Source organism: Kwoniella dendrophila, chromosome 5 (genome assembly GCF_036810415.1).
Source record: "Kwoniella dendrophila CBS 6074 chromosome 5, complete sequence".
NCBI lineage: Eukaryota > Fungi > Basidiomycota > Tremellomycetes > Tremellales > Cryptococcaceae > Kwoniella > Kwoniella dendrophila.
Window position 1 is genome coordinate 383023 of NC_089480.1, and position 23902 is coordinate 406924.

General features: G+C 37.1%; 9 protein-coding genes across 9 annotated transcripts; 4 read left to right on the top strand and 5 right to left on the bottom strand.

Moving 5' to 3' along the window:
* Window positions 1-8: 8 nt before the first annotated feature.
* Window positions 9-1257, top strand: L201_003995 (uncharacterized protein; the record flags this gene model as incomplete). The annotated part of the gene is made up of 7 exons (XM_066219743.1): window positions 9-76; window positions 146-165; window positions 240-346; window positions 433-542; window positions 649-845; window positions 975-1030; window positions 1120-1257. 7 exons carry the CDS (start codon window positions 9-11, stop codon window positions 1255-1257), a joined length of 696 nt encoding a protein of 231 aa, XP_066075840.1.
* A 547-nt stretch (window positions 1258-1804) lies between these two features.
* Window positions 1805-6916, bottom strand: L201_003996 (uncharacterized protein; the record flags this gene model as incomplete). The annotated part of the gene is made up of 3 exons (XM_066219744.1): window positions 1805-2666; window positions 2752-5576; window positions 5675-6916. The coding sequence occupies 3 exons, from the start codon at window positions 6914-6916 to the stop codon at window positions 1805-1807; spliced, it is 4929 nt and encodes a 1642-aa protein (XP_066075841.1).
* A 1026-nt stretch (window positions 6917-7942) lies between these two features.
* L201_003997 (uncharacterized protein) lies at window positions 7943-11097 on the bottom strand (the record flags this gene model as incomplete). The annotated part of the gene is made up of 16 exons (XM_066219745.1): window positions 7943-8050; window positions 8129-8161; window positions 8218-8266; window positions 8324-8345; window positions 8402-8431; window positions 8487-8551; window positions 8607-8651; window positions 8714-8733; window positions 8803-8952; window positions 9009-9064; window positions 9120-9277; window positions 9337-9349; window positions 9408-9858; window positions 9927-10268; window positions 10329-10860; window positions 10919-11097. 16 exons carry the CDS (start codon window positions 11095-11097, stop codon window positions 7943-7945), a joined length of 2253 nt encoding a protein of 750 aa, XP_066075842.1.
* A 321-nt stretch (window positions 11098-11418) lies between these two features.
* Window positions 11419-12266, top strand: L201_003998 (uncharacterized protein; the record flags this gene model as incomplete). The annotated part of the gene is made up of 4 exons (XM_066219746.1): window positions 11419-11636; window positions 11707-11787; window positions 11869-11971; window positions 12066-12266. The coding sequence occupies 4 exons, from the start codon at window positions 11419-11421 to the stop codon at window positions 12264-12266; spliced, it is 603 nt and encodes a 200-aa protein (XP_066075843.1).
* Window positions 12267-12584: 318 nt separating this feature from the next.
* L201_003999 (uncharacterized protein) lies at window positions 12585-13503 on the bottom strand (the record flags this gene model as incomplete). Its single annotated transcript, XM_066219747.1, has 6 exons — window positions 12585-12688; window positions 12796-12932; window positions 13026-13075; window positions 13162-13212; window positions 13299-13365; window positions 13421-13503. The coding sequence occupies 6 exons, from the start codon at window positions 13501-13503 to the stop codon at window positions 12585-12587; spliced, it is 492 nt and encodes a 163-aa protein (XP_066075844.1).
* Window positions 13504-15642: 2139 nt separating this feature from the next.
* On the top strand, window positions 15643-16421 carry L201_004000 (uncharacterized protein; the record flags this gene model as incomplete). Its single annotated transcript, XM_066219748.1, has 2 exons — window positions 15643-16182; window positions 16284-16421. 2 exons carry the CDS (start codon window positions 15643-15645, stop codon window positions 16419-16421), a joined length of 678 nt encoding a protein of 225 aa, XP_066075845.1.
* Window positions 16422-17653: 1232 nt separating this feature from the next.
* On the bottom strand, window positions 17654-18091 carry L201_004001 (V-type proton ATPase subunit E; the record flags this gene model as incomplete). Its single annotated transcript, XM_066219749.1, has 4 exons — window positions 17654-17688; window positions 17782-17822; window positions 17889-17936; window positions 18000-18091. 4 exons carry the CDS (start codon window positions 18089-18091, stop codon window positions 17654-17656), a joined length of 216 nt encoding a protein of 71 aa, XP_066075846.1.
* A 391-nt stretch (window positions 18092-18482) lies between these two features.
* Window positions 18483-21835, top strand: L201_004002 (uncharacterized protein; the record flags this gene model as incomplete). The annotated part of the gene is made up of 2 exons (XM_066219750.1): window positions 18483-18982; window positions 19078-21835. The coding sequence occupies 2 exons, from the start codon at window positions 18483-18485 to the stop codon at window positions 21833-21835; spliced, it is 3258 nt and encodes a 1085-aa protein (XP_066075847.1).
* A 305-nt stretch (window positions 21836-22140) lies between these two features.
* L201_004003 (uncharacterized protein) lies at window positions 22141-23749 on the bottom strand (the record flags this gene model as incomplete). Its single annotated transcript, XM_066219751.1, has 7 exons — window positions 22141-22487; window positions 22630-22679; window positions 22770-22975; window positions 23078-23352; window positions 23503-23519; window positions 23588-23637; window positions 23699-23749. The coding sequence occupies 7 exons, from the start codon at window positions 23747-23749 to the stop codon at window positions 22141-22143; spliced, it is 996 nt and encodes a 331-aa protein (XP_066075848.1).
* Between the last annotated feature and the right edge of the window lie 153 nt (window positions 23750-23902).

The following is a 23902-nucleotide window of genomic DNA, read 5'->3' on the forward strand; positions in this document are numbered from 1 at the left end:
AAATCACGATGTCAAGAAAAACTAGAGCTACTCAAAAAAGATTACAGCTTACACGACATGCTCAAGCTGAACATAAGTAAGTCGGTTGATTGAGATTCGCAAAATCCCTCGATAAAATTGAATAGCTGATAGATTCCCTCATCAGTGTTGCTTCAGATTATACAAGTTAGTTGTATCCTTTTCTTTTGTATGGGATTTCAAGAAAAAACGAGCTGATTCCAGTTTATTATGTCGTTTAGTCGCCGATGCACCTTTGACGGATTTAGGTAAAACTCAATCGAAAGAATTGTACAATTTGTCCAAAAATACATTCCAGAAAACAGCCGAATTGCTTGTATCTTCTCCTGTAAGCTTTTTTCCTTCCTCTATTTCCTTTTCTTCCCTTTTGTTCAAAAAGACAGTAAGCTTATATCCTCCTAATTCATCTATCAGCTAAGAAGACCAATGGAAACTATGTTAATTGGATATTCAGATTTAAAAGCTCGTTTAGACAAAGAAGGTAAACCAGTTATTCTGCTAGATACCTTGCAGGAAGTTGGTCCGTGAGTATATTTTACTGGCTCATTGCAATACTGAACGATTGTTGAATTGTTCTGAATACAAAAGACTATCCTTTTAACTGACAAGAATTACGAATAAATTATATAGTTATCCATGTGATACCCCTACCTACCCAGTATCGAAATTGAAATCATCAAATAATGGTATATTTGAATCGTTAGATTTTTCAACTTTATCACCTGAATACGCAAGTAAAAAAGGTATCTATGCTCCTGAAAACGGCAGTGAAAGAGCAAAACAAGTTAGATATTGGTTAAGAAATAGAGAAGAAAGTGAAATTGTAGGTAAGTGATATTTTCTTTTTGATGATATTAATATCCAAACAATCAATCATGAAACTTTGAAGATGTTGTATATAGTTTATGTGGATGAAAAGCTAACTTATGCCTATAACACCATCTTCGATAAATCAGTTGTAGCTCATGGGGATATTTTAAGGTATATTGCAGACAATCAACAGTCAGCTAGAGTGAGTTGAAGAAAGAACTTCTTTTTATATCAGATCAATCACTTGGGCTGGATTAGATATTTAGCTAAACTTTCAAATTACGTTATTAGCCATGGGATAATGCAGAAGTAAAAGTATTCACATTCGTTTCAGAAGATGATGAAAATGCTTCTTTAGTTGAAGTTGATCAACATGCTGAACCTAAAGATGCTACAGATGAACCAACTAGTGCAGAAATGAGAAACTAAGTGGGCGTGAAAGTTAGAAGTAACACATTTATTAATCATATAAAGTTAAAAAAAGATAATCGCCAACTCAGAGTCCGTTCTTGCACTGCCCAAGATTAAATCAGCAAATAACCCCAAAAAGGTTTGATTGTTGTAGAACGATCCGTTTATATTTGTTTTAAAGGTTAGATAGTAGACGATCGACAATTAGATCACATGCGGATATGTAGACATTTTCATGGTGATGATCTATTGTATATAACATTGTTTCCACCAATCTGAGGAATTGCCAGATCATGTGACTGATATATCTATACTGAAAAGACAAATTTGGACCTCCGACTATCTGCCTCTGTGCTGCACGAATAGCAAGCTCATACATTATTCATCACATTTGATCCATTTCATTGTTCCTTCGTAATATAGCGTGATTATACAATATAATTCAACATAAAATGTCCATCTCATTTCCATGAACTTTCCCCTGAAAAAACAGTGAATTCCGTCTTTCCCTTTCCTTTTCGTACTTGGTGATCAACCACATATAATCCAAATAAAATTTCGGATTTTATCCCTCTATACTTTTTCTAGAAATGGCTATGACTCTTTCTCTCTCATCATTAACGAAACCTCTCATTTTCTGTTCTAACCTTGCAAATTGTTCATTTTCACCTACTTCATCTCTCCATTCTAATACTTTACGTAGTTTATCTTTTGAGTTTGAGTTTGAGTTTGAGTTTGCTGTGTCCATATATTGTGACACTTCTTCATTACGATCAATATCTCTTGCTAATAGACTATCCAGTAATGGTTGTTGCTGAAGATTGTGATTATACGATTGTGGTATATCATTTGATGATATTCCTCCATTATTGACTATGATTGAAGACTTTGATTTACTTCTTAAAGAAGACCTCAATGATAATCCAAATCTAGACGAGCTTATTTGTACATGCGAGGTTGCATCTGGCGTAACTGATCTGACACCATTAGTGATGGCATGAGATGAATATGGTTCAGGTGATTTTGTTCTTAATCCAAATATACTTGATCTAGTCGATAAATTCTTCTCTCTCATACTATTCGAATTATTCATATTTCTCTTGCTTTTGTTGGAATCTAGCAATTCTTCTATATGATCATTATGACCAATATTTCGAGGACTTAAATCGAACGTTTGCATTTGATTACTATTAAGCATGTGATCTTTTATAGGTATTGGCGGACTAATTATTCTTTTCTTCAAATCTTTATTTTTTGTCGTATTAGATTCATCCAGATTTAATTTCCCTTTTGATTTTGACGATATTGATCTTTTGGTTAAATCTGCTATTGAAAATGATGAAGGTAATCCTTTACCTTGTAATCTACGAGTTGATGTACTGGACGTAGTGGGTTTTTCGAAATATGTTGAAGCGTTATTCGAGTACCTGTTAAATCAATCCAATTGAAAATCGATAATCAGTTAAAATCCTATCACCTTGGTAGGTAGAGGTGGCAGTACGATTGACTTACATGCTTGGTGCAGACATCATACTTTCTTCTTTACCTATTACACCAAGTGATCTTGTATTATTAGATTGTGGTGGAAGTGGTAATTGCCAATCTTCCATGACAGCTCTTAGGTTCAGACTACTCTCTAAACTATTATTGTTTGTATTGTTTCTCAACATATTCTCACCTATACCTTTAAATCCTTCAGATGAATTACTTATTAATGAATCTCTGTTTTCCGATATATTAGGTGCAGATAAAAGTAAATCAGGTATAGCTAATCTACTTTTTGATCCTGAAGATACCATTTTTGGTCCATTATCATCAATTTCCTCTTCTTCCTCATCGTCATATACTGATTTAGAAGTATTAGCTAATTTATTCAAACTTGATGAATTTGATATTGAAATAGTTAAAGCTTCTTGTAAAACTGATTCTCTCCATTTCTTATCTGAATTTCTACCTGACTGTTTCTTTGATTCTTCTTCAAGATAAGATGATACTTTCCTTTCCTCATTTTTACCAGTAATTTTCATACTCGTTTTACGAAAATTCGTTGTTGTTGATAAATTAGGTGAAGCTTCTAATGGACTTGAGATTTTCAATTTCAATTCATCTCTATCTATTTTAGGTGAAGATGATCTTTCTCTATCATTCCTTTTTATACTATTAGAATTTCTATTATCAGGACTTTGATTATAAGTAGAATTATGAGGATCTTTATCAAATGCTTGTGATAATGATCTAGCTACAAAACCTTCTTTACCGAAAATAACTCTTAATGAATTACTTGCTGATAAAAATGGTGAATTAGATTTATTAGATCTGACTGTTTTTGATTCACTTCTACCATTATTGTTACTGTTGGATAAGTATTGATCATTGGGACTAGATATAGATATTGATGGGGAATTATTTACAGATAATGGCAATGGTTCAATAGCATCTGAAGGTGAACATAAAGAAAATGTTGTCAAAGGTCTACGATTAAATTTCATTGATGAAGTTGATGATATTCTTTCTGTACCATATTGCTGATATTGCTGTTGTTGTTGACCAGAAGAAGAATTATTATCATTCTCCAAAATCCTCGAAAATCTCTTCGTAGTAGATCTAATCGAAGCAGATTTAAGTAAACCTCTACCGAATGAAGTTGAATTAGAAGAAGGCTGAGGTGAAGATATATAATTATGTTGGGCTGAAGGTGTTATTGATGGAGGTTGATTAGATGAATCAGCTTTAAGGTTTCCTGAAGTATAAGCACGTTTCATTATATTTGGACCCAATGATTTACTTGATCTTAAAGACAGTTTCTTTTGTATTGATATATTCCCACTTTGCGCGTCAGTAGTTGTAATCGTTGATGAAAGTGCTGCTAAATTGGTTTTGGATTGTGATGTTGGTGGAATATAAAATCGATTTTGAGCTAATAACAAAGATCTTCTAGGTATTCTTTGAGACTGAGAATTTGAACTTGTACTTGTACTTGTAATCGCTGAAGAAGAAGAAGTCGATGATTTGGATACCGAAGCAGATGACATTGCTTTTTGGTTTAAGAATCTTGGAGGTGTAGGTAAAATACCTTGATTTTGTGGTGTTGGAGGTGTAATGACGGTTTCAGATACTGGACTATTTGATACTCTTCTTTGACCACCTTTACTACCATTATTATTGATATATCCATTACCATGATCACCAATTTCAGTCACATCAACCATTTCATCAAATAAAGAATCAGGTAATGAAACTGGTGTACCAACAGGTGAAAACCCTAAACCAACTGTTGAAGGTGCTAAAATAGACAATTCACTTTCACTACTATTACCATCATGTCGATTGTTGTTAAATGCTGGATGTAACGGTTTACCAACTATCCGAATCGCATCTTTCTTAGCTTCTTTATTGTGAGTGTATCGGTGATCGAAATCTATTGTTGAAGGTGTAGTAGCTGGAAACATAGAAGAAGACTCGAGCGATCTTGGCGAAGTTAAATCCATTTCTAGTGTTGTCATAGAACCATTATCTTGATAAGGATGATATCGACTTCCTAAATCTATTTTTAGATCATCTCCGTATGCCGATGAAGGACGATGAGGGTATTCATGACCATATGGATGATAACCACCTCTCATCAATGAAGGTGAAGGTAAGGGTGGTGCATCTTCTAAACTTCTTCTACTAGGTTTAGTCATTGACGAAAGTGATTGTGATCTTGGTCTAACTTTTCTCATAGATTCAGAATAATCATTGTCACTTGTATTTGTACTATTATCGGTATTCTTCTTCCTTAAAGAGACTGATCTCTTCAGCGAAGCTATTCTACCTAATTTACCATTTGGATTTGAAGTTCTCTGCAAATAATCTTCTTGTGCTTTTAATTTAGCAGATTCATATGAACCTAAACCTTTTCTCGTATCACCTCTTGACATCGCAACGGATGCTATGGCCGAGCCTGATGATAAAGGGAAAACTACACTTGCTCTTTTACTTTTTCCCCATCCTATACTTCTTTTACTTTGACTACTTGATAATGCACTTGAACCTGCTGAATTATAATCTAAATGTGAATATGATGGTGAAGGTATAACAACTGATAAAGATAGTGGATCCCCTAAATCTGGTGCAGGTAATAAAGGTGATACTTTAGAAACTGATTCCGGATCGATAGGAGGTGAAGGCGCAGGTCTAGGTGAAGTTAACGATTGACTTCTACGTCTTTGCTGGATAATCGTTATAGGTGGTATGTACGGTTTTTGATTAGGTCCTCTGATTTGCGTCCGAGTTACATTGGCTGATGTCTTGCTCTTGGGTGAAGGTGGATCAACCAGTTCATTGTTATGTGTAGTCTATCGAATTAAAGTAAGAAAATTCAATTCCAAGGACATATAAGTGTTAATCATATAAATAATACGTGAAGCCATGTTGAAGAAGAGATGCCACTTACTTTACTACCAAATTCCCAACCTCTTCTTTCACGTCTATTTTCGATTTCTTTTAGAATAATAGATTCCCTTCTTCTCATCCCATTTCTGTTGACCTTGCTATTATCTGATTTTTCAGATATGCTGATCCCATTTCCTATATTACCGCTTTTACCACTTAAATCAATCATACCAGGTTGTCTCCTCAATGTGCCCATTATATCAATATCTATTGAGTTTGTCGTCTCAGGTCCAACGTCGTAATAGCCTTTTGAATAATCTCTAGCTTCGTCAGAAGGTGATGGATATGGTTTTGATATATCGGATTTCTTTAAACCAGTTGTTGAGCCACTTGAAGTATTATTAGACGTAGACGATACTTTATTATTATATAAATCAGACGAATGTGATTTTGGTATATTCTCCTTCTCGTTTGCAGTTGATCTTAATGTTTCATTAGGTAATGATCGTTTATTCTTTAATCCAGGTATCTCACGATATTGTTGTTGCGTTTGCGTTTGAGATTGATCAATCTGATTATTATTATTTCTTTTCTTTATTGAGTTACCTCTTGATAACGATTGACCTATTTTCAATTTATTACCATCATTTGACTTTGAACTATCTTGAGATGAAGTATTTGATGAATTGACAGGCGTATTAGTTGATAAATGAATACCGTTCTTCGTATCACTACTTGGAAATAAATAATGTATTGTTGATGTTGAAGGTGAAGCTAAGATGATTTTTGGTGTTACAGCTGCTGAATTAGTAGATCCAGGTAAAGGTGACCCACCAGAAGATAAAACTGTTGAAGGTGGTCTACTACTTGTAGTATTTTTGGTGGAGACTGATTGCGTCGAATGATTAGGTAAATTATGATTGTAAGAAGAGTAAGATAAAGATGAAGGCGAAGTAACTTGTGAACCAAATGGATCAGTTTGTGAAGGTGATCCAGGTGAATTATTCACCGAAAATGTGTTTTTACTAGAGTTCTGTATCCCTGGAGTACTAGGAATAGGAGTTGGAATTGGTGTCAAAGGTAAATTGTTGGCACGGTTACTTGATCCTCCTTGATACTGATAATTTACATTCACATTTGATCTTGATTTGGAGTTAACATTCAATTCGTTCGGTATACTTGATCCATGTTGATGATGATTATCATGAACAGGTCTTGCAGGTGTATTATGTGATTGTTGTCTGTCATTAAGGTTAGGCCATTGATGAAACAATGTCGTAGATGATCTTTGTGATTTTACCATTTTTCTGTCTGTCAGCGGCTTATCAGGAAGATGACCTTGTTTTACGCTTAGATCTCCTGCTTGTGATGTTAAATGTGATGTAGGTTTCACAATTAAGAAATGTTTGATGGGCTGTGTTTCGGATTAACTATGGTGTTTTCCTAAGGCACTAATCTAAGGAGGGCGCAAGGATCATTAGTATTTGAGGGTTATCTCCAATCCAGATTCAACAGTCTGGGGACGGGGACTACATAAGGTATGTCAAAAAACAATATAGTCAGCTCAAATCCACCATCATTCGATCTTAGCCGAGGTTTGGGTGACTTTATAGTCATTAGTACGGAACCGATTTTATCGTTTGAGGGATGTTTGAACGTACCTGACGAAAAAGACACCAATTGATCGGTTGATCAAAGCGTACGCCACCTGAAACCACTAACACAGTGAGACCCGGACTATATGATATTTTCCAACAAGTCGGATCAATTCTAGGGTTTTCTTTAAATCTGTAAAAGGTGAAGGGTAAGGTGGGAAAATGGTGAGACTTTGTCGAAGAATATTTATCCTTTTACATGTTGCTAATTTACTGACAAAGTCAATCTAGCTTCTCCAAGTTGTATGTAAGTATGGCTTGTAAGCTTTCAAGGACTTGCTTGACATTCAGTCAAAAATAATGAAAAAGCGGCTTAATAAAAAGTATGTCGCGCCTTACTTTGCCACCTTACCTATCTGAATTTCGATTTCGACTGAATATCAAAGCGCAACCTTTATCACAGTCCATTCAACATATCTTATCCTCTTTGTCAGTAAACGATTGCCGAAATCGCACGTCCCATATATGTACCGGTGTTAGCCGATACTTGTGAAAGCCGGATAGCGCTGTTTCACGATAGTTCCTTCTGTTTTCCAAAATCAAGCTTTTCTTGCTCTACCAAAGGTGGACATAATGCTAAACATCCCTTCAGTTACTTAGTCACTTGAAGTATACATGTCATAACTGTCCCATTGTATCACTACGCATCACGCGGATTCTGGCGTCATTACCTGTTATTCTTGAATGATGAAGGGTGTATCAGTGTCAAGATTCCCGTTTTGACTACTAGGGCTATGATGAGCGTTGCCAACCCATTCATGTAACCATCTGAAAACTTCGTGCTATTGATTGATCGTTGTCAAATCAGTATCTTTGTATCACAGGCAAAGCCCCATAAAGCCATAGTAAAGAGTACTTACGTGCCATTTGAGGGAGTTATGGGGTTTGAGTACCTGTCACTTCAATGTTAGCTACGTTACTCGGCAACGCGTAGGCATGAGATGCTCACCCAGTGATTTTCATCAGGGAAATAGACGAATCTACTTGGGATTCCTTGGCTGAAGTACACTGATTAGCAATCACCTTTACATCTCCACTATGAGAGTCTTGCTTACGTTTGTAAGGCAGTGAAAGCGCCTGGAAGATGACAAATCAGCCATCCGTCACAGATAAGTGGTTGAGCTATTACTCACCTAAACCTTGCGAGTTCTCCAATCGGTAGTCTGTAAATCAGTCAGTTAAGGCAAATATGGATTTCAGTTTGCGAGAGTGACTCACCTTTACCTCCTTGAATGACTAATTCTGGTGTAGTCCACTCAATAGCGTGATTGACAGGACTCCATCTATGGGGATCATTAGTCACGTGAGAATAGGTTGGGTTATGTTGCAGCAACTCACCTCTCGTAATTAGCCCGATGAGTAAGAGGTGTACCTGCAAAGTCTCTGTATCATCATGATCAGCCTTTCGACGAGCTTTATAGCCTTTCCATAAGTGAAAAACGTACTGAGTTGGGAACCATACCTCCTATTGATTCAATGAGTTATATGACTGTTAATTTGTGCTCATATTGATAAAGCACACGAAACAGCTTACCTCAGTTGAGAAGTATGTAGTAACAGTATCGAATACACCATCATGGCATACTAAAGCTTTAAAACCGAAATGATCATTATGACCGTTAATCCAGTTAACCATATATCCACCATAAGAAGCACCAAGAGCAGCGGTACGTTCCGGATCGATCTGTCCATATTCTGATTCAGCTGTTTGGCACGTTTCCGCCGTAACAATCAGCTTACCTCCGGATACCTTGATAAAGCAGCGTGATAACCAGCCAAGAGGTCTTTAAATGGTTCTACTCTCGCAATATTAGCTTGCGTAAAATAATATATGTAAGAAAGCTGACTTACTACCTCCCCAATCACCTTGAATGGCGTCAGTGAATTCTTGTCCGTATCCGGTAGATCCAGTTGGGTTAATAGCTACAACGAAATAGCCTTGAGAAGCATAGACAGCAGGGTTCCATCTTGTTGACCAGGAATCTTCCCATGCTCCTTGAGGTCCACCACTAAGATTTGTCAAAGCATCAGTTATGGCCTCGTGAATTGCAGCACACCAGTAGCTCACTGTATCAAGAAGGCTAAAAGTGCAACCATCATCAGTGCGGTTTCTGATGCGATATGCTTGAGATTACTTACCCAGTGGCCAAGCTTTCTTTTGACCTTCTTCCCATCCTCTTGGTCGGATAGCCCATCCCATGACATTTTTACCTTCAGCACCTTCAAACCAAAACTCTTCACCATCAAGGCCTTCTAATCGATCTCCGATATATCTAGCAGACCAAGCTGTTAACCTTCTGAGAGGATTATGAGGTGACTTATCACCGTCTTTGTCACTACCAATAGATGAGGACTCAGTTCTGTGATGTTTCTTGTTGGAATCAGAAAGAGTTAAAATGAAATCATCCGAAGGCGAAGTGAGTGATTGTTGAGATAAGAGAATGGTTTTTCCGGTCAAGGGAGTGATCGAAGTTGTGGAACCATTAAACTGTAGCGGTGTAGGCAGATGATCAGGGTGGGATAAATGATATGGGAGTATTCTACCATGATGTTCAGCTGTGAAGTACAGTGATTTAGAATCGAGTGACCACTGGACACAGGCATGTGGTATCAGTATACCTATCAGTGTGTAGTTTGAAATATGACCAGTCTACTTACAGTCAAACTACTTGGACTTCTATCCCAATCTTCTGTCCATCTTCTAGTTCCTTTACCTTCCTCATGAACTACTATCACTCTCTTATCGCTTTCATAACCATCTTTCTTCATTTCTAACCAACCTAATTTCTTTCCATCAGGTGAAAAAGTTAAAGCACTAATTGCGCCATGCGAATGAGGAGTGATGTGTCTAGGTGAAGAAGAAGCTGGATGGCCAGGTAGTGCTAAAAGATAAATATCTTCTCTTGTATGTGTAGCATAATTCAGATGAGGGGTTTTGATCGATGCTGCTATAATGTTGGATGTAAGCGAGAAAGAACTGATTGGATCCATTTGTGAATACTAGGAAAGAGGGGACTTATCAGCTATTCAAGCGACTAGATTGATGCAAAGCCAGCTTACCAATCCAGTATCTTCTAAGAGATTGATAAATTGATCTTGTCCTTTCTTTGTAGAAGCAGCTTGCCAAATCTCATTCTTTTTAGTTAACTTGACTAAACCTAATGTCCAAACTTTACCAGAAATTCTCCATTGATCCCAATGTCTAACGAATAATTCATCATAAACCAAAGCTGAATTACCTCTATTTTCGTATTTTTCATCATATTTATGTGTTTCTTCAAATTTACCTGAATCTTTCCAGATTTGACCTGAAAATGCTAAATTACCACTTTTACTTTCAAATTGTATTCCTGTTGGATTGACTCCTTTAGGAAAAACTAAAATCTCTTTAGGTTCACTCTCGTGTTTGCCGGTATTTGAAGCTGTATAATCAATAGATAAAGATTGAAGTGATGTTCCATTCAGATAACCAAAAGTCTCTGGACCAAGCCAAAAGAATTGAGATGCTTCTGCGGAAGTCGTGTTGAACAATGAGATTGGTGGAGGTGTATGAGTGGTGTTAAGGGAAAGAAGGTAGACTGATCGATGGATTCTATTGCACTTAAAGTTAGTAAATTAGGCTCACCACGAAGGTCTTCCTAGTAGCTTACTTGTCAGTCTCTGATTCCCACTGGTCAACTACTGATATAGCATGTGAACCATCAGGAGAAGCTATAGCAGGTTGAGGACGAGGGGTAGAAAGCATATCTTTGGGCGTATAGACATCTTGTAGTTTCCTAGCTTGAGCTATTCCAATAAGACCGGTGAAGGCCAGCTGTAAGTACCTCATCTTGTTTCTGCTCTTGTTCTGTCTGAATTATTCAAATCAACCATAATATATAAGTAAAAGATATAGATAATCTGGTGAAAGCTACCTTACCCGTCCGTACCCATACATCCCTTTCTCCTTATCACACTCTCTTGCGTCATCTCTTAACCGTGATGTCATCACTTCATCCAACGGCGATTGCCGAAACCGATAATCTTGCTCCGAACCGGAATAAGAGGGTTGTTCAAGTAAGGCAGCAAGAATAAGAACAACAACGATGAAAAACGAGAATCAAGATCTTTGCTATTCTGTTTTGCTATCTGGGTGTTTCTTATAATCATAATGTCGCTTAATCAACCCCAGGGACTACCTTCACCTGCACCTACACCAGGCTCAGGACTTGGCGTTCCTCAGACAGTGACCAATGATCCACCTGATCAAGCTGGTTTGAGGGCAGAATTAGAAAGTCAGTTATCGAAATTAACGCAAGATCTATACGAGTTGGAGATTTGTGCGGGTGATGTGGGTCAAGGAATGGAAGATGCCGTACCGAACTATTTGTAAGCTAAACCCTTATCACATAGCTTGATGTGCGAGTGATGTTTGCTGATATCAATCTGATACATCTAGGATGAAAGTGAATCAAGGTTTTATCAATCTAGAAAAAATAGCGGGACAATTGGGTGATAGTGTGCCGCATCAGGTTGTCGAGTAAGTGGGATTAAATCATCTCACTTAGCGGCTGGAATGTGCTATCATTGGCTTCAGCTGATTCACTTCGTCCCAAAATAGCCATATAGACAGATATAAGAACCCGCATGTTTTCACTAAGAATACGTTGACAAGGGCAGTTGGGGAGAACCAATATGCTTTAGGTCGAGTTTTAGGTTTAGAGGTAAGTTTAAATAAATTACGCTGTGACCTGTCTACCTCCTCATGGCCCGTAATCACTCAATAAGCTCATATGCTGATGTTATACATTTTCGTAGAGTTTCAGACGTCAGCTACACGATGCACTCAAAGACGATTTCCCAGAAGTACCATTACCAGAAAGAAAACATCAACCTATCTTACCTACTGAATCTGCTAATGATGAAGCAAGCAACGGGAATGTCGAATCTCAGCAGATTAATGGAGATGTAAACGTTAAAGTCGAAGAAGAAAGTGGGACATACAGAAATGGGATTTGAGCAGATCATCATGCTCTCTTTACATATTTCCATGAGTCTCAAATATACCTTGCAGAATTATATACCCAACACATGACCACGTACACTTTTTTACATATCCCATTCCTATGATGTATGTATAATCTATAAGATCGACATTTTATCATGTTTTCCTGCTAGAACTTGATGTCTGTTCGCATTCTGGCCCCTATCTATTCGACCATTTCTATCGTTGTCCCTGTCTATATATCTATTTCTAATTGTATTTCTATCCTTGACCCCTTCTATCCAGTTTGACTTCTTATTTGTTATAGCCTCAGATGTTGATTGGTAATGCGCTTACCATGGCATAGAAGAGTACTTGTTCGCAGCTTTGATGATCAAGGCGAAACATGATAGTACTCCAACCCCGAATAAAGCGGAACGAATTGCTGAAGCTTTACCTATGTGCCATTGAAGGGATATTCAGCAAGCGGTAACATATCCGACCATCTTGCACATCAACCAGTACTATGAAATAGCAAATGAGCATAGAAGGATAGATACGTACGATTTTCGATATAAATATACGCAAAGGTATAAGCTATTCTACTGATAATCCAAACAGATGCATGAAAGTGTAATGATCCAACGTCGACATGGGCTGCATTGGCCGCTACCAGAGCTGCAGCAAATAGAGGCAAATTGCTGTATTACGACAAGGAGGGGTATGAGCGATCCTGCTGATGGTTGATGATGGCAGAAGGGACGCCGAGGAGTATTTGACTGGCTTCGACTCACGTATGTGTATTGTTTTCGGCAGCTATGGCTCGTTTGATCCTTCCTTTGATCTAAACACTCCCCGATCAGCTAATTAGAAAGCTGAGCTGATGCATATGTATCTTGATCAGGCTTAGAAATAGAGTGCACCACCTACTTGTAATGGAATGGGTTTGGAATCGATATTCGCCCAACTGTCTTTTGGATTCTACGGAAGTTCTATATAAGCTATGTGTTCATATATCGCGTGGTTTTTGGCGATTATATCCCTATCCTAGTCAGTTTACCACTCACAGCATTGTCATAAGATCCCTTTGAGTACTTGTTGGCTATTGGTGCAGCCCACCAAAGCGGTACCATCCTAGTAGGATGTTAGCGATACATTATCGCGACTCCTTCAAGACAGCTAAACTCACCCAATCACCCATCCTATTGGAATAGCATAAAGGGAGTAGTTATATTGTAATCCAGGTGTAGCAGCTAGATAAGCGTATGACATTGTGTATGATATGAATCGTTATGTCTTGATACCGTGAAGTCCAAAGACAAAAGTTAAACGAAAACATCAGAACGACGTTTGTTATTTAGCCAGTACTATTGTTGTTAAAGTTGTTTGTCTCCGAAATTTTCGGGATTAGATTTAGTGTACTGTGATTACGAGATTACTTAATTATGCTTAGCTTGTTCTATCGTTCTATCTCTCATCGTTCATCAACCGTTCATGTTATCCTTGATCTTTCAATTCATTACAAGCATTATATCGAATATCGTTCATAGCTCTTGAAGATGTAAAGACCCAACAGTCGATATACACTCACTGAACACACCATAACCTGACACGTCATTACCTTAGCCAGCAGGTTACAGGTCAAAGCGTGAAAATTTAACACACGTATTCATAACAGCTTAGACGGGCCAGGATACAGATGGGCGGAAAGGTAAGTTGACCTAGAGACCATACATATTAGCGCTGACTTTAAGGCAACTGTTAGCTCACACTCAATAATGGTTTACAACCTGAGAACAGAAGGACAGTCTTGTGCAACGGAAGATATCAAAGCAGATCTCTCACTTGGTCTCCCTCTGGACCAAATGATAGAATCACTTATGGGACTTTCAAGCGAAGCACGGGAAAAAATCCGTCACGAGAAGCCATTCCCCGCAATATACAACAAACCTAACTCTCCTATCATCTTTTTGTCTATTCACTTCAGAATTGGGTGGACCGCCCGTTATGTTCTTCATGTGACAATACCGACAAGTCACCTTCGGTCCATGTATACCGAATACGTCCAGCTCACTACGGCTACACAATCCTATGATGGAGCGCACCTAAGTGTAGCGGACTCAAACAACTTTTCGATAGAGAAACAGCTTGACATCATACCCTTTTATAAATGGCGGGAAATGGCTAACATTTGGGTTGAACCACATGCTGGGGGTTTCAGTACCCGTCATCAAGCTCAACATGGATGGTGGGATTGTACTACGATGATAAACTCCTATTTCTTGAGGGTAAATTAAGGATCACTGTGGATGATTTTAGTTGTTTCGATAAGTTTTATCTCAGTAGTGTTGAAGATAACCTAGGTAGTTTACGAAGATTCAAGTCTAGCAAGAAATTCGAGGAGAGCATCAAGGTAAGTTAGCCGAGGTTGTGTCTACACGGAAGGGGCTGAATTCTATTTTACAAGCGACCAAACGATAAGGATTCATCAAAAGTAACTCGTTCCCCAGTGTCCATAGTACACCATCCAGGCGGTCATACATCGTATACTACAACTTTTGATTTAGGGGTCAAAGGTGAAGGTACGCTGATCGAATTTGATGGTAGAAAAATTGTATTTGAAATGGAGCCGTACTATATCGACGACACCGACAATGAGGCGGATAGAAAGATTTGGATCTTCGATTTTGGGTTCTCCTCATAGAGATGGTCTACCTTATTGTTCACTTGTAGAATGCATTTATGTGAGCGCTCAAAAGGATACGCAAATCGACACACCGGCATGTTCTTCTCTTGGACGGAGTCAACTGTCTGTGCTAGATCAGCATGGTGCATTTCGGTCTGTAAGGTACCTTTTGGACAAGGTGAACATGACCGGAATAATCTTGAAACACGACGACTTTCTTTTCATGAAACGCTTTGTTCGCTTTTTCTCATTGACACTCCAAACATATTAGCGTATAAGAGGGAAGCATGAAAATGAATTTACTATCCATAATGTGTACTAGAGTAATGAGTGATATATTGTCGAACCTATCACCCCCTTCCCCCGTACTTGGGTTGACATGACGGGTCATTATTACGCGGGGAGTCAATATAAAAACCGCAACTGTATATATATAATGGACGCCCCCTATTGCTTAACTTACTCACACATATTCCTTTTCCCAACTCTTAGCAACACCATCTCATTGTATCTGCATCATGGATAGACTGAACATCGATATTCTCGCACTCATCTTCATTCGTACAGATGTACAAACCATCTTGAACTGTTCACTTGTCTGCAAGCATTTTCATGAAACAATTATCGAATCAACAACAATTCAACGTTTTCTACGTGGTCATTTTTACTATCTACCTAAACCTATCATCGATAAACTATCGTGCGATGAGAACCCTGGATGGTCAATGATTCATCCTGAAAAAACCAGAAGTAATATCGAAAGACTTGAACCTAAAATCACAACATTGGAACTTCCAAATGACCATGGAGAAGGTCGGGTTTATGGTGATTATATAGTTACCCTTCATGGCCCTCAATTCAGTGACGATGAAGAAGAAGAAGATGAGGATGAAGACGAAGATCAAGATGAAGATCCTGTAGCCCTTGTTAATGAATCTACGATTTGCTCGATATGGTACAGAGGGGAAATTAAGAGAAAACTAATGGTACCATTCAAACATGATTCACGATTTTTGGTCATCGATTTCGAGAAAGATGTCTTGATAGTTATAGAGCCAGTGAATGATCTTAGACATATATTACATTCATATCGATTCTTACAAGATCCAAATCAACTCATCGAAATCGCCCAAAGTGATGAGGAAGCTACATGGAATACCCAAGGACCACCGACCATACAGATTTTGGAAGAAGATGGTAAATTAATGTTATCCGATCGTTATGGTTTCATCTTATATGATTGGAAGACTGGCAAAGAGCAAAAGGTGAGTCATGTGTATTTATCTTGACTGGCGTTTTGTGGGAATTTGAATAATAATTATCAAATACCAAATGACCACTCTTTCCTGATTGCACTTTTTTGCAGCGTTTCCCACCCAAAGGATTCCAATGGCAAGGTTACAAACGATGGGTGGTATCGCCGGATAGAATGTTGGTAGTTTTAGACTATCCACTCGTTACAACAGACCCACAAGCTGAGGCTGAATTTCGAAAAAATGGGTGAGCAAGCAAATTTATCATTGCTATGAAGGTATTATAGTTATCATTGATACAAGGAGATAAAGAAATATCTGACTGTGTAAAAATCTGTTGTATTGTACAATACAGACGGATTTCACTTGCAGTCTTCAACTTGGAAACTATTGTTTCTTCCTCAATTGAAGATCCTGGCGCACCTGATTTACTTCTTGAAATCCCGTTCAATGAAAAGCACCGTTCAGACATTAGCGAAATAGTACAATCGTCAATGAGCATCTCGGATGAAGCTCTCAAATCTTTGAAACTCGGCAATACGCGAACAGTTCCTTTTTTAATGCAATTCCCTAAATCTCGGACGATCTTTCTATATCTCAGAATAGAAATAGAGAACATGGGTAGCCATTTAATCAACATAGCAATTCCATCTAGTCATCTCAGACTATTACAGAAACAATATCAATTGTCATATATGAATACGAACGGTCTGATGCGTAACGGTCATTCGAAATTCAGCTGGGATAATGACGTGAATCCATTTAAAAATTTAGCCAAAATACCTTTTTCAGACTGGAAGAACTTTGCTGAAATCTGGGTAGAGCCAGAAATGTCCTTTCAGCTAAGTGACGCTGGGCAAACCCAACACGGTTATTGGCGGGTCTGCATAAACACAGAACGACTGAATAAAGGTAGCCTCACCATTACTATACACGATTTTCACGGGGTCGATAGGTTACTTTGCCAAAGGTTTGGTAATGATGTCGGTAGTTTGAAAAGGTTTCCATATCACTTGGGTACAGGTAGTCGACAGGTGAGACGATCAGTATCGAGCTCAGCATGAATTGAAGAGCTGATGCACGTCAAACTATTTAGGAGGGAAATGTTACTCGGTCACCTATACACGGTCAATCAGCGTTCGCGATGGTACAACACTCATCTGGTCGTAGAAGCTATACGAAAACTTTCGATATTGGTTATAAAGCAATAATCAACGAAATCGACTTTGACGGAACCAAACTTGTACTACAGACTGTTGAGTGGGAAATGCCTCCCCAGATCTGGATCTTTGATTTTGGAGAATATATACTTTGCCGCGACATCGATTAGAAGAGTTGAATAGTATGTAATATGTAATTCGTACCGTACTTTGCTGGAAAGATTCGAATGAACGGCATGAATGTTACGTGATCTCGCGAGCTGAATTGGTACAACATGCATGGTATCTATCGAAAGGAGAAGGAGATTGTGAAGGGGAAGTGCTTAATATTCTGCTCGTAAATCTGATCGCCGAGGTTCTGAACATACAGGTGAAGCCGGTCAGCATATCAGCGTTTCTCTCACAGCGTTCGCGCTTATATTGCCATTTTTCGATTTATCAGTTTACTTACTGATGAGAGGATGTAATTGTGCGAGATATGTGATTGCCCACCTGTAAAAGATGATCAGCCTCAGTGATGATATCAATCTTAGTTGACATAACGAGAGATTAACTTACATGAGGTAACAACAGGTAAGAGTGAGAAGTATAGCTGTTCGTAACAAGCTATAGCATGTTGATGAATCAGTTTCGATACTGTAACAGGAGCTGAGTCAAAGCTAAACTCACGTTTGATTCTTTCCTTTAGGCATTACAAACCATCCTACAGCAGCTAAAGCGGCAACTATTGCTCCTACTACTACAATATGAAAGAAACTCATTCTATCTGATTGTCTACGACTGAGCTCGAAATTATCTGGAAAGCTGTTTGATGCGAAACGTTGAAGGTCCGAGTTGGGTTTGATTGCTGGAAAGCAAGTTGTATCTATGATGATGAAAGAAATTGGTAGTTGGGAAAAGGTTGAATTGAACGAGCTGAAGAGGTGATGATGAAAGGGTCGAAGCTCATGTCATGCATTCATATTACATAATATGTGTTACTTGCCGTAAAAACAAAATCACGTGATTTGGCCTTACAGCGATTTCGAGATTTCGGAATGTCAAGGTCAAAATGGTCTACATTCTTTGCTCAAAACGATCGATCCATGATACTATATTGCTAATTCTTTTTGTATCAAATCATCGTAATTTCACATGCTCATTGTTGATAAGATGGCATCAATACGCTTGAAGCCTACAGGAAGATCTGCAAACTTGATACAGCGAAGTTTAGTAACTTCAACCCGTCTATCCGATGTGCAATCGCAATATCAAAATGGTGGATCTTCTTCTTCGGCATCTTCATCGATAAAACAAAAAGGAGGGGAAAGTGAAATTGAAATCAAGAATAAAAGAACATTTGAATTTCTATATGGACCAGAATCAAATTGGAGAAAACCTAAAATACCTTCAAAACCAGCTACACCACCTAAAAAAAGATCAAAAGTTGATCCTGAAGCTTATAAGAATTTACCGCCATTAGAAAATCCTTTAGCTTCAAAGGAAAGAAAGATAAATTTCAGTTTAGCTGAAGGTCAATCAAATGATAGAAAAGCATATTTCTCAGATAGTTTATCAGGAGCAGAAGATTTAGGTATAGAAGATTGGTCTTCATTGGAAATTGTCGAAAGTGAGGCTGGTTTGGAAAATGGTAGAGTTGTTGAATGTAGAAGGTGAGTTTAATCTGAACATATATCATTCCACTCGATATCAAGTATAGACAAAATAAAGAAGTAATACTTATTTTGGCTGTCCGACATAATTCCAGATCCGGTCATACGACGATAGGATTAATATTAGCTTCAATAACGTTATCCGGAAGACCTAGATTATTGATATTACGATCTAGTGGAGAAATATGGCCAATTTCATCAAATGATGTACAATTTGTTATGCCTTCATCATTAATCTCGCCTGATTTAGCTTCAAAATGTTGGTCAGTTGAATTATTAGAATCTTTAGCTTTAACAGAATCAAAATCAGGTTTATCTGAACAAAATGAAATCAAACCTACTGAAGAAATGTTACAAGCAAGAAGAAAAGTTGCAATGATTTTAAGGAAAGTTCATAGAGAAACTGAGAAAATGTGTAACAGATTATTATCCGATAACAATACAAATTCAAACACCTCTGCGTCAAATTCAGGTGGTGTTGAATCGATATGGAATAATTGGACCTCAAATATTAATGATAGTAGTTCTCAGAGATCAAGTATAACTGCTATTCAAGCTGCTGAATTCATCTTAAACCCGAAGAATAATGATAAAGGAAAGAAAATAGAAATTAAACCTAATACCTTACCTGCATATGCTGCTCATACTCTATTAATGAGAAGACCAGATTTATTCATAGCTGATCAAGGTGATATGTGGTCTTCAGGCAAATTCGTTGTCAGATCAAGATCTGAAAGACAATTGTTAGAAAAAGTACAAAAAGGTGTAGATCAATCTATGAGTTCAAGTCCTTCTAATGAATCGAATACGGATGAAGACTTGTTATCTTTCATTCAGAAAGCTCAAAAAGTTATTGAATTTTCACGTAAAATACAACAAGAAACGCAAGGAGAAGAGTTAAAAGAGGTCAAAGATCATAATTTACCTGAATGGACGAATAAAGATAAAGAATATATATCAATTCTATTATCACCTTTAGTTGAAACTAGATCAACTCAAACCCCACCTTCTTTTCCACTCGCCTTATCTTTAGCTAGATTGATGTTACCTAATTCGAATGAAACAGTTGATAGAGGTACTTTAGCAAGATTATTATCTGATATGGGAATAATATTACCTTGGGATAGTTTGGAAATGTCAAAAATAACTGAAAATGAAAACAGATCAATGACAATGTCTTCTATACCTATACCGACTACTATACAGAGCATAAGTGGTGGAAAAGTTCAGAATGAAGATGGATTGTTAGAAGGAAATGAATTAGATTCAATAAGAGAAGATTTTACTTCACACAAAGTTTTCGTAATTGATGACCCTACAGCATCAGAATTAGATGATGGTATTGCTATAGAAAGAATAACAGGTTCTGATGATATTTGGATACATATACATATAGCTGATCCAACGAAATTTATAATACCAAACCATTTATACGCTAAACAAGCTTCAATTAGAGGTAGTACAACTTATTTACCTGAAGGTAATAAACCTTTATTTCCTCTGGATGTCATAATGGGGAAACTATCTTTAGGTGCAAAAATCGAAGAAAATGATAATAATGGTTCGCAAAGTACATTAACTTTTTCAGCAAAGTTAAATAACAAAGGTGATATAGTAGATGAACCAAAAGTTAGATTAGGTTGGATAAGGAAGCCCAAAGTGATCACTTATCAATCTGTCGATAAAGCATTAAATTTACCTACCTCAACATCAACTAGACCATTTGGTGGACCAATAAGATCTTCAGGAATATCGACGAATAATGTGAAAATTGAAGAATCGGATCTGGAAGATTTGAAAATATTGCTTGAATTAGCTAAAGCTCATAGAGCTAAAAGATATTCTACAGCAGGTTTAGAATGGTCATTCCCTTCCGCCAGTGTAAATATACTGAATCAACCTTCACGTCCCTCAACCAATTTATTCGACACATCTTCAAAATTACCATCATCACCACAGATATTTTCTGGTAATTTAGGATTAGAATATAAAGTCAATACACCTAGATTTGGTACATTAAATGCATCTCAAATCGTAGCTGAATATATGATTTTAGCAGGTAAGATCGCTGCAGGATTCTGTTCATCAAGAGATATACCTGTAATGTATCGTGGATCTTTAGAACCTAAACCGTTAAATTCTTCGATCAATTATACTATGGAAGATTTACTGAATTCAAGAATAAAGGATATGGGACAATTACAAGATCCATTCAAAATGATGGGAAATGATTGGTATAATCCTTCAGGTTTTATTGATTTAAAACCTATTCAACATTGGATAATGGGTTTTGAACAAGTTGGTAAAAATGATTTTAATGGTTATTTGAGAACAACTTCACCTCTAAGAAGATTTGATGATTTTTTAGTTCATTGGCAAATTAAATCTTATCTTTCAAAACAATCGCAATCTTCTGTTAATTCTGATAAGATAAAAGGTTTAAATAAGGAAGAAGTTTTAAGAACAATCAAAAAATCAGATGAAGGTGTAAGAAAATTGAAAAGGTCAAGTGTAACAGCAATGAAATTCTGGCAAACAAGAGTATTGAAAAATCAATTATCCTTCACCAACAATGCTCTGATTAATGGTAATGATAATTGGGAGATTAAAGATGACGAAAAAATTGATCTTCAAAATGATACTTTGATAGGTAAAATCATTGGTTCAACCGAATCTGTATCTTCAATTAATGGTGAATCAACACCAATTTTAATTGAATCTTTAGGTATTCAAGCTACATTACAACATCAAATAAAGTCAAAAGATTTCCAAGTTGGTCAAGAAGTTGAATGTAAGATTTATGATGTTCAAGATTGGCCAAATCCTGCTATAACATTTAAACTTGTTGAATAAACAAAAGATAGATAAGCTCCCCAAATTGATGTGGGCAAATATCACAAACATTATTCTATTCGTTGTACTGTGCATCATACCTGTCCTGTAATAGTAGCATTATATTTAGAGTCAAATACATCACATCTCATAGTCATAGAATGCATAATCATTATTGCACACTTGCTACATATATATTGATTATTAGGTAATCATAATGCTCTGACATCATTCTCAGTAAATGCCTTTTTTAACGATCAACGTGTGATACACTTAGACACGTAAATTGTAATTTCCACTTCTGACCTTTCAACATCTTAGCCCTTTTACTGATTGAAACCCATTCTTATGGGAGCCGGTGGAGGAGGGGGTGGACCACCTTGTTGAGCTTGAGGTGGCATTGCTCCATAAGGTATTTGACCTTGATTTGCCATAGGGAAACCTGTAGGTGGAGGAGGTGGTGGTTGTCCATAACCATTTGGTACACCTCCATAACCTTGTGATGGGTAACCCTGTGGAGGATAACCTGGGTAAATTGGTTGTTGATTCTGAGGTTGTTGACCTTGACCTGGAGGTGGTTGATATACTGGTATACCGGCTGGTGGGGGTGGTGGATAAGATGGTATTGATGATGAGGCTGTTTGTGCATTTGATAGAGCTCCTGCAAATTGACCTATGAGAAGTTAGTATAGTTAGTAATGATCATGCGGTATATATGCGAGCCATATAAGGAGTCATATAAGGAGTAGATCCCGTGACGGTTATAAGAAGCGGATATGTGAATCAGATGTAGCGTTAAGAAAGGATATACTCACCTTGATATTGATAAGCAGGTGTTTGAGAACCAGGTAATAATTGATGTTTCCTATTGAAATTAAACTGGTCAGTTCCTGATTCTTCAGTTACATGGCGATAAAGTACGATAACAATCAGTTAATAATGGTATTACACTCACTTAGCTTGAGCAGCCAATAATCTTTCAGCTTGACTACCATGTCTTTCACCTTTACCATCTTTTTTGAAAGCGAATTGAACTGAAATTTGTTTACCACCAAAGAATTGACCATTCATATTTGCTATTGCCATATCAGCAGCTTCAAAATCATTATACGATATAAATGCATATCCTTTTGATAAACCTGTTGTTGGATCTCTTGAAATCTGTATTTTAGATTTATAGAGTAGGGAAATATGATTTTAGTTTTGATACAAAAAGAAATTTCGATTGTTTTAGGTTTTAGTATGAACAGAAAAAAAACTCACCTTTGGTGGTTCAGATAATTGACCAAAACCACTAAAAGTATCTTGTAGAGTATTTTCGTCAACTTGTAAATCTAAATTACCAACAAATAAATTTGCACCAATATCTAATTGTTTTTTATCATAACTTGCTTTATTTACTCTTATAGGTTTACCAAATAATTTAATTTGATTCATTATTTTAACTGCATATTCCGCATCTGCTTCAGTTAAAAATTCACAAAATCCAAATCCTTGATGTGACATTGATATTCTATCTTTTGGTAAAAAAACGTTTGCTATTGCGGTAACAGATATAAAGTTAGCATTCTTCAAAACTGACTTTATCAATTCTACGGCCATATCTATGACCTTAGTATATACCCTTGATCCTCATATTGAGATCTCACTTGTAAGAGTAAAATGGAGTAAAATGGAAACAAGCTCACACACTGGACCCGCTTGTCTGATAGAATTGATACAAGTCAGTAAATTAAATCTAGATAGCGAAATGAGCTTTTAGTCAAGACTTACAACATCAACTCCCAGATCATAGCATCACTACACTTTTCATCTAAATTACCCTACGATAGCAATATCAGCTCTAATTTTAGTGTAAATAGGGATTCATGCAGCTGGACTTACTAGATACACCGTTGCCTCCTGATTTCTATCTTGTTCTGCTTTATTCTGCATTTTGTCTGTCTGTTTATTTTTAGCTTCTGGTTCTGTAGGCTTTGAGCAGGCGATATGTTCGGTACGATCCTGGTTGTCTTTTTTGGGTAATTCAATCAAGGAACAGTGATGATAAATGTCTGAAAAGGAGTTTGATTCTAGATGACTTCGAAT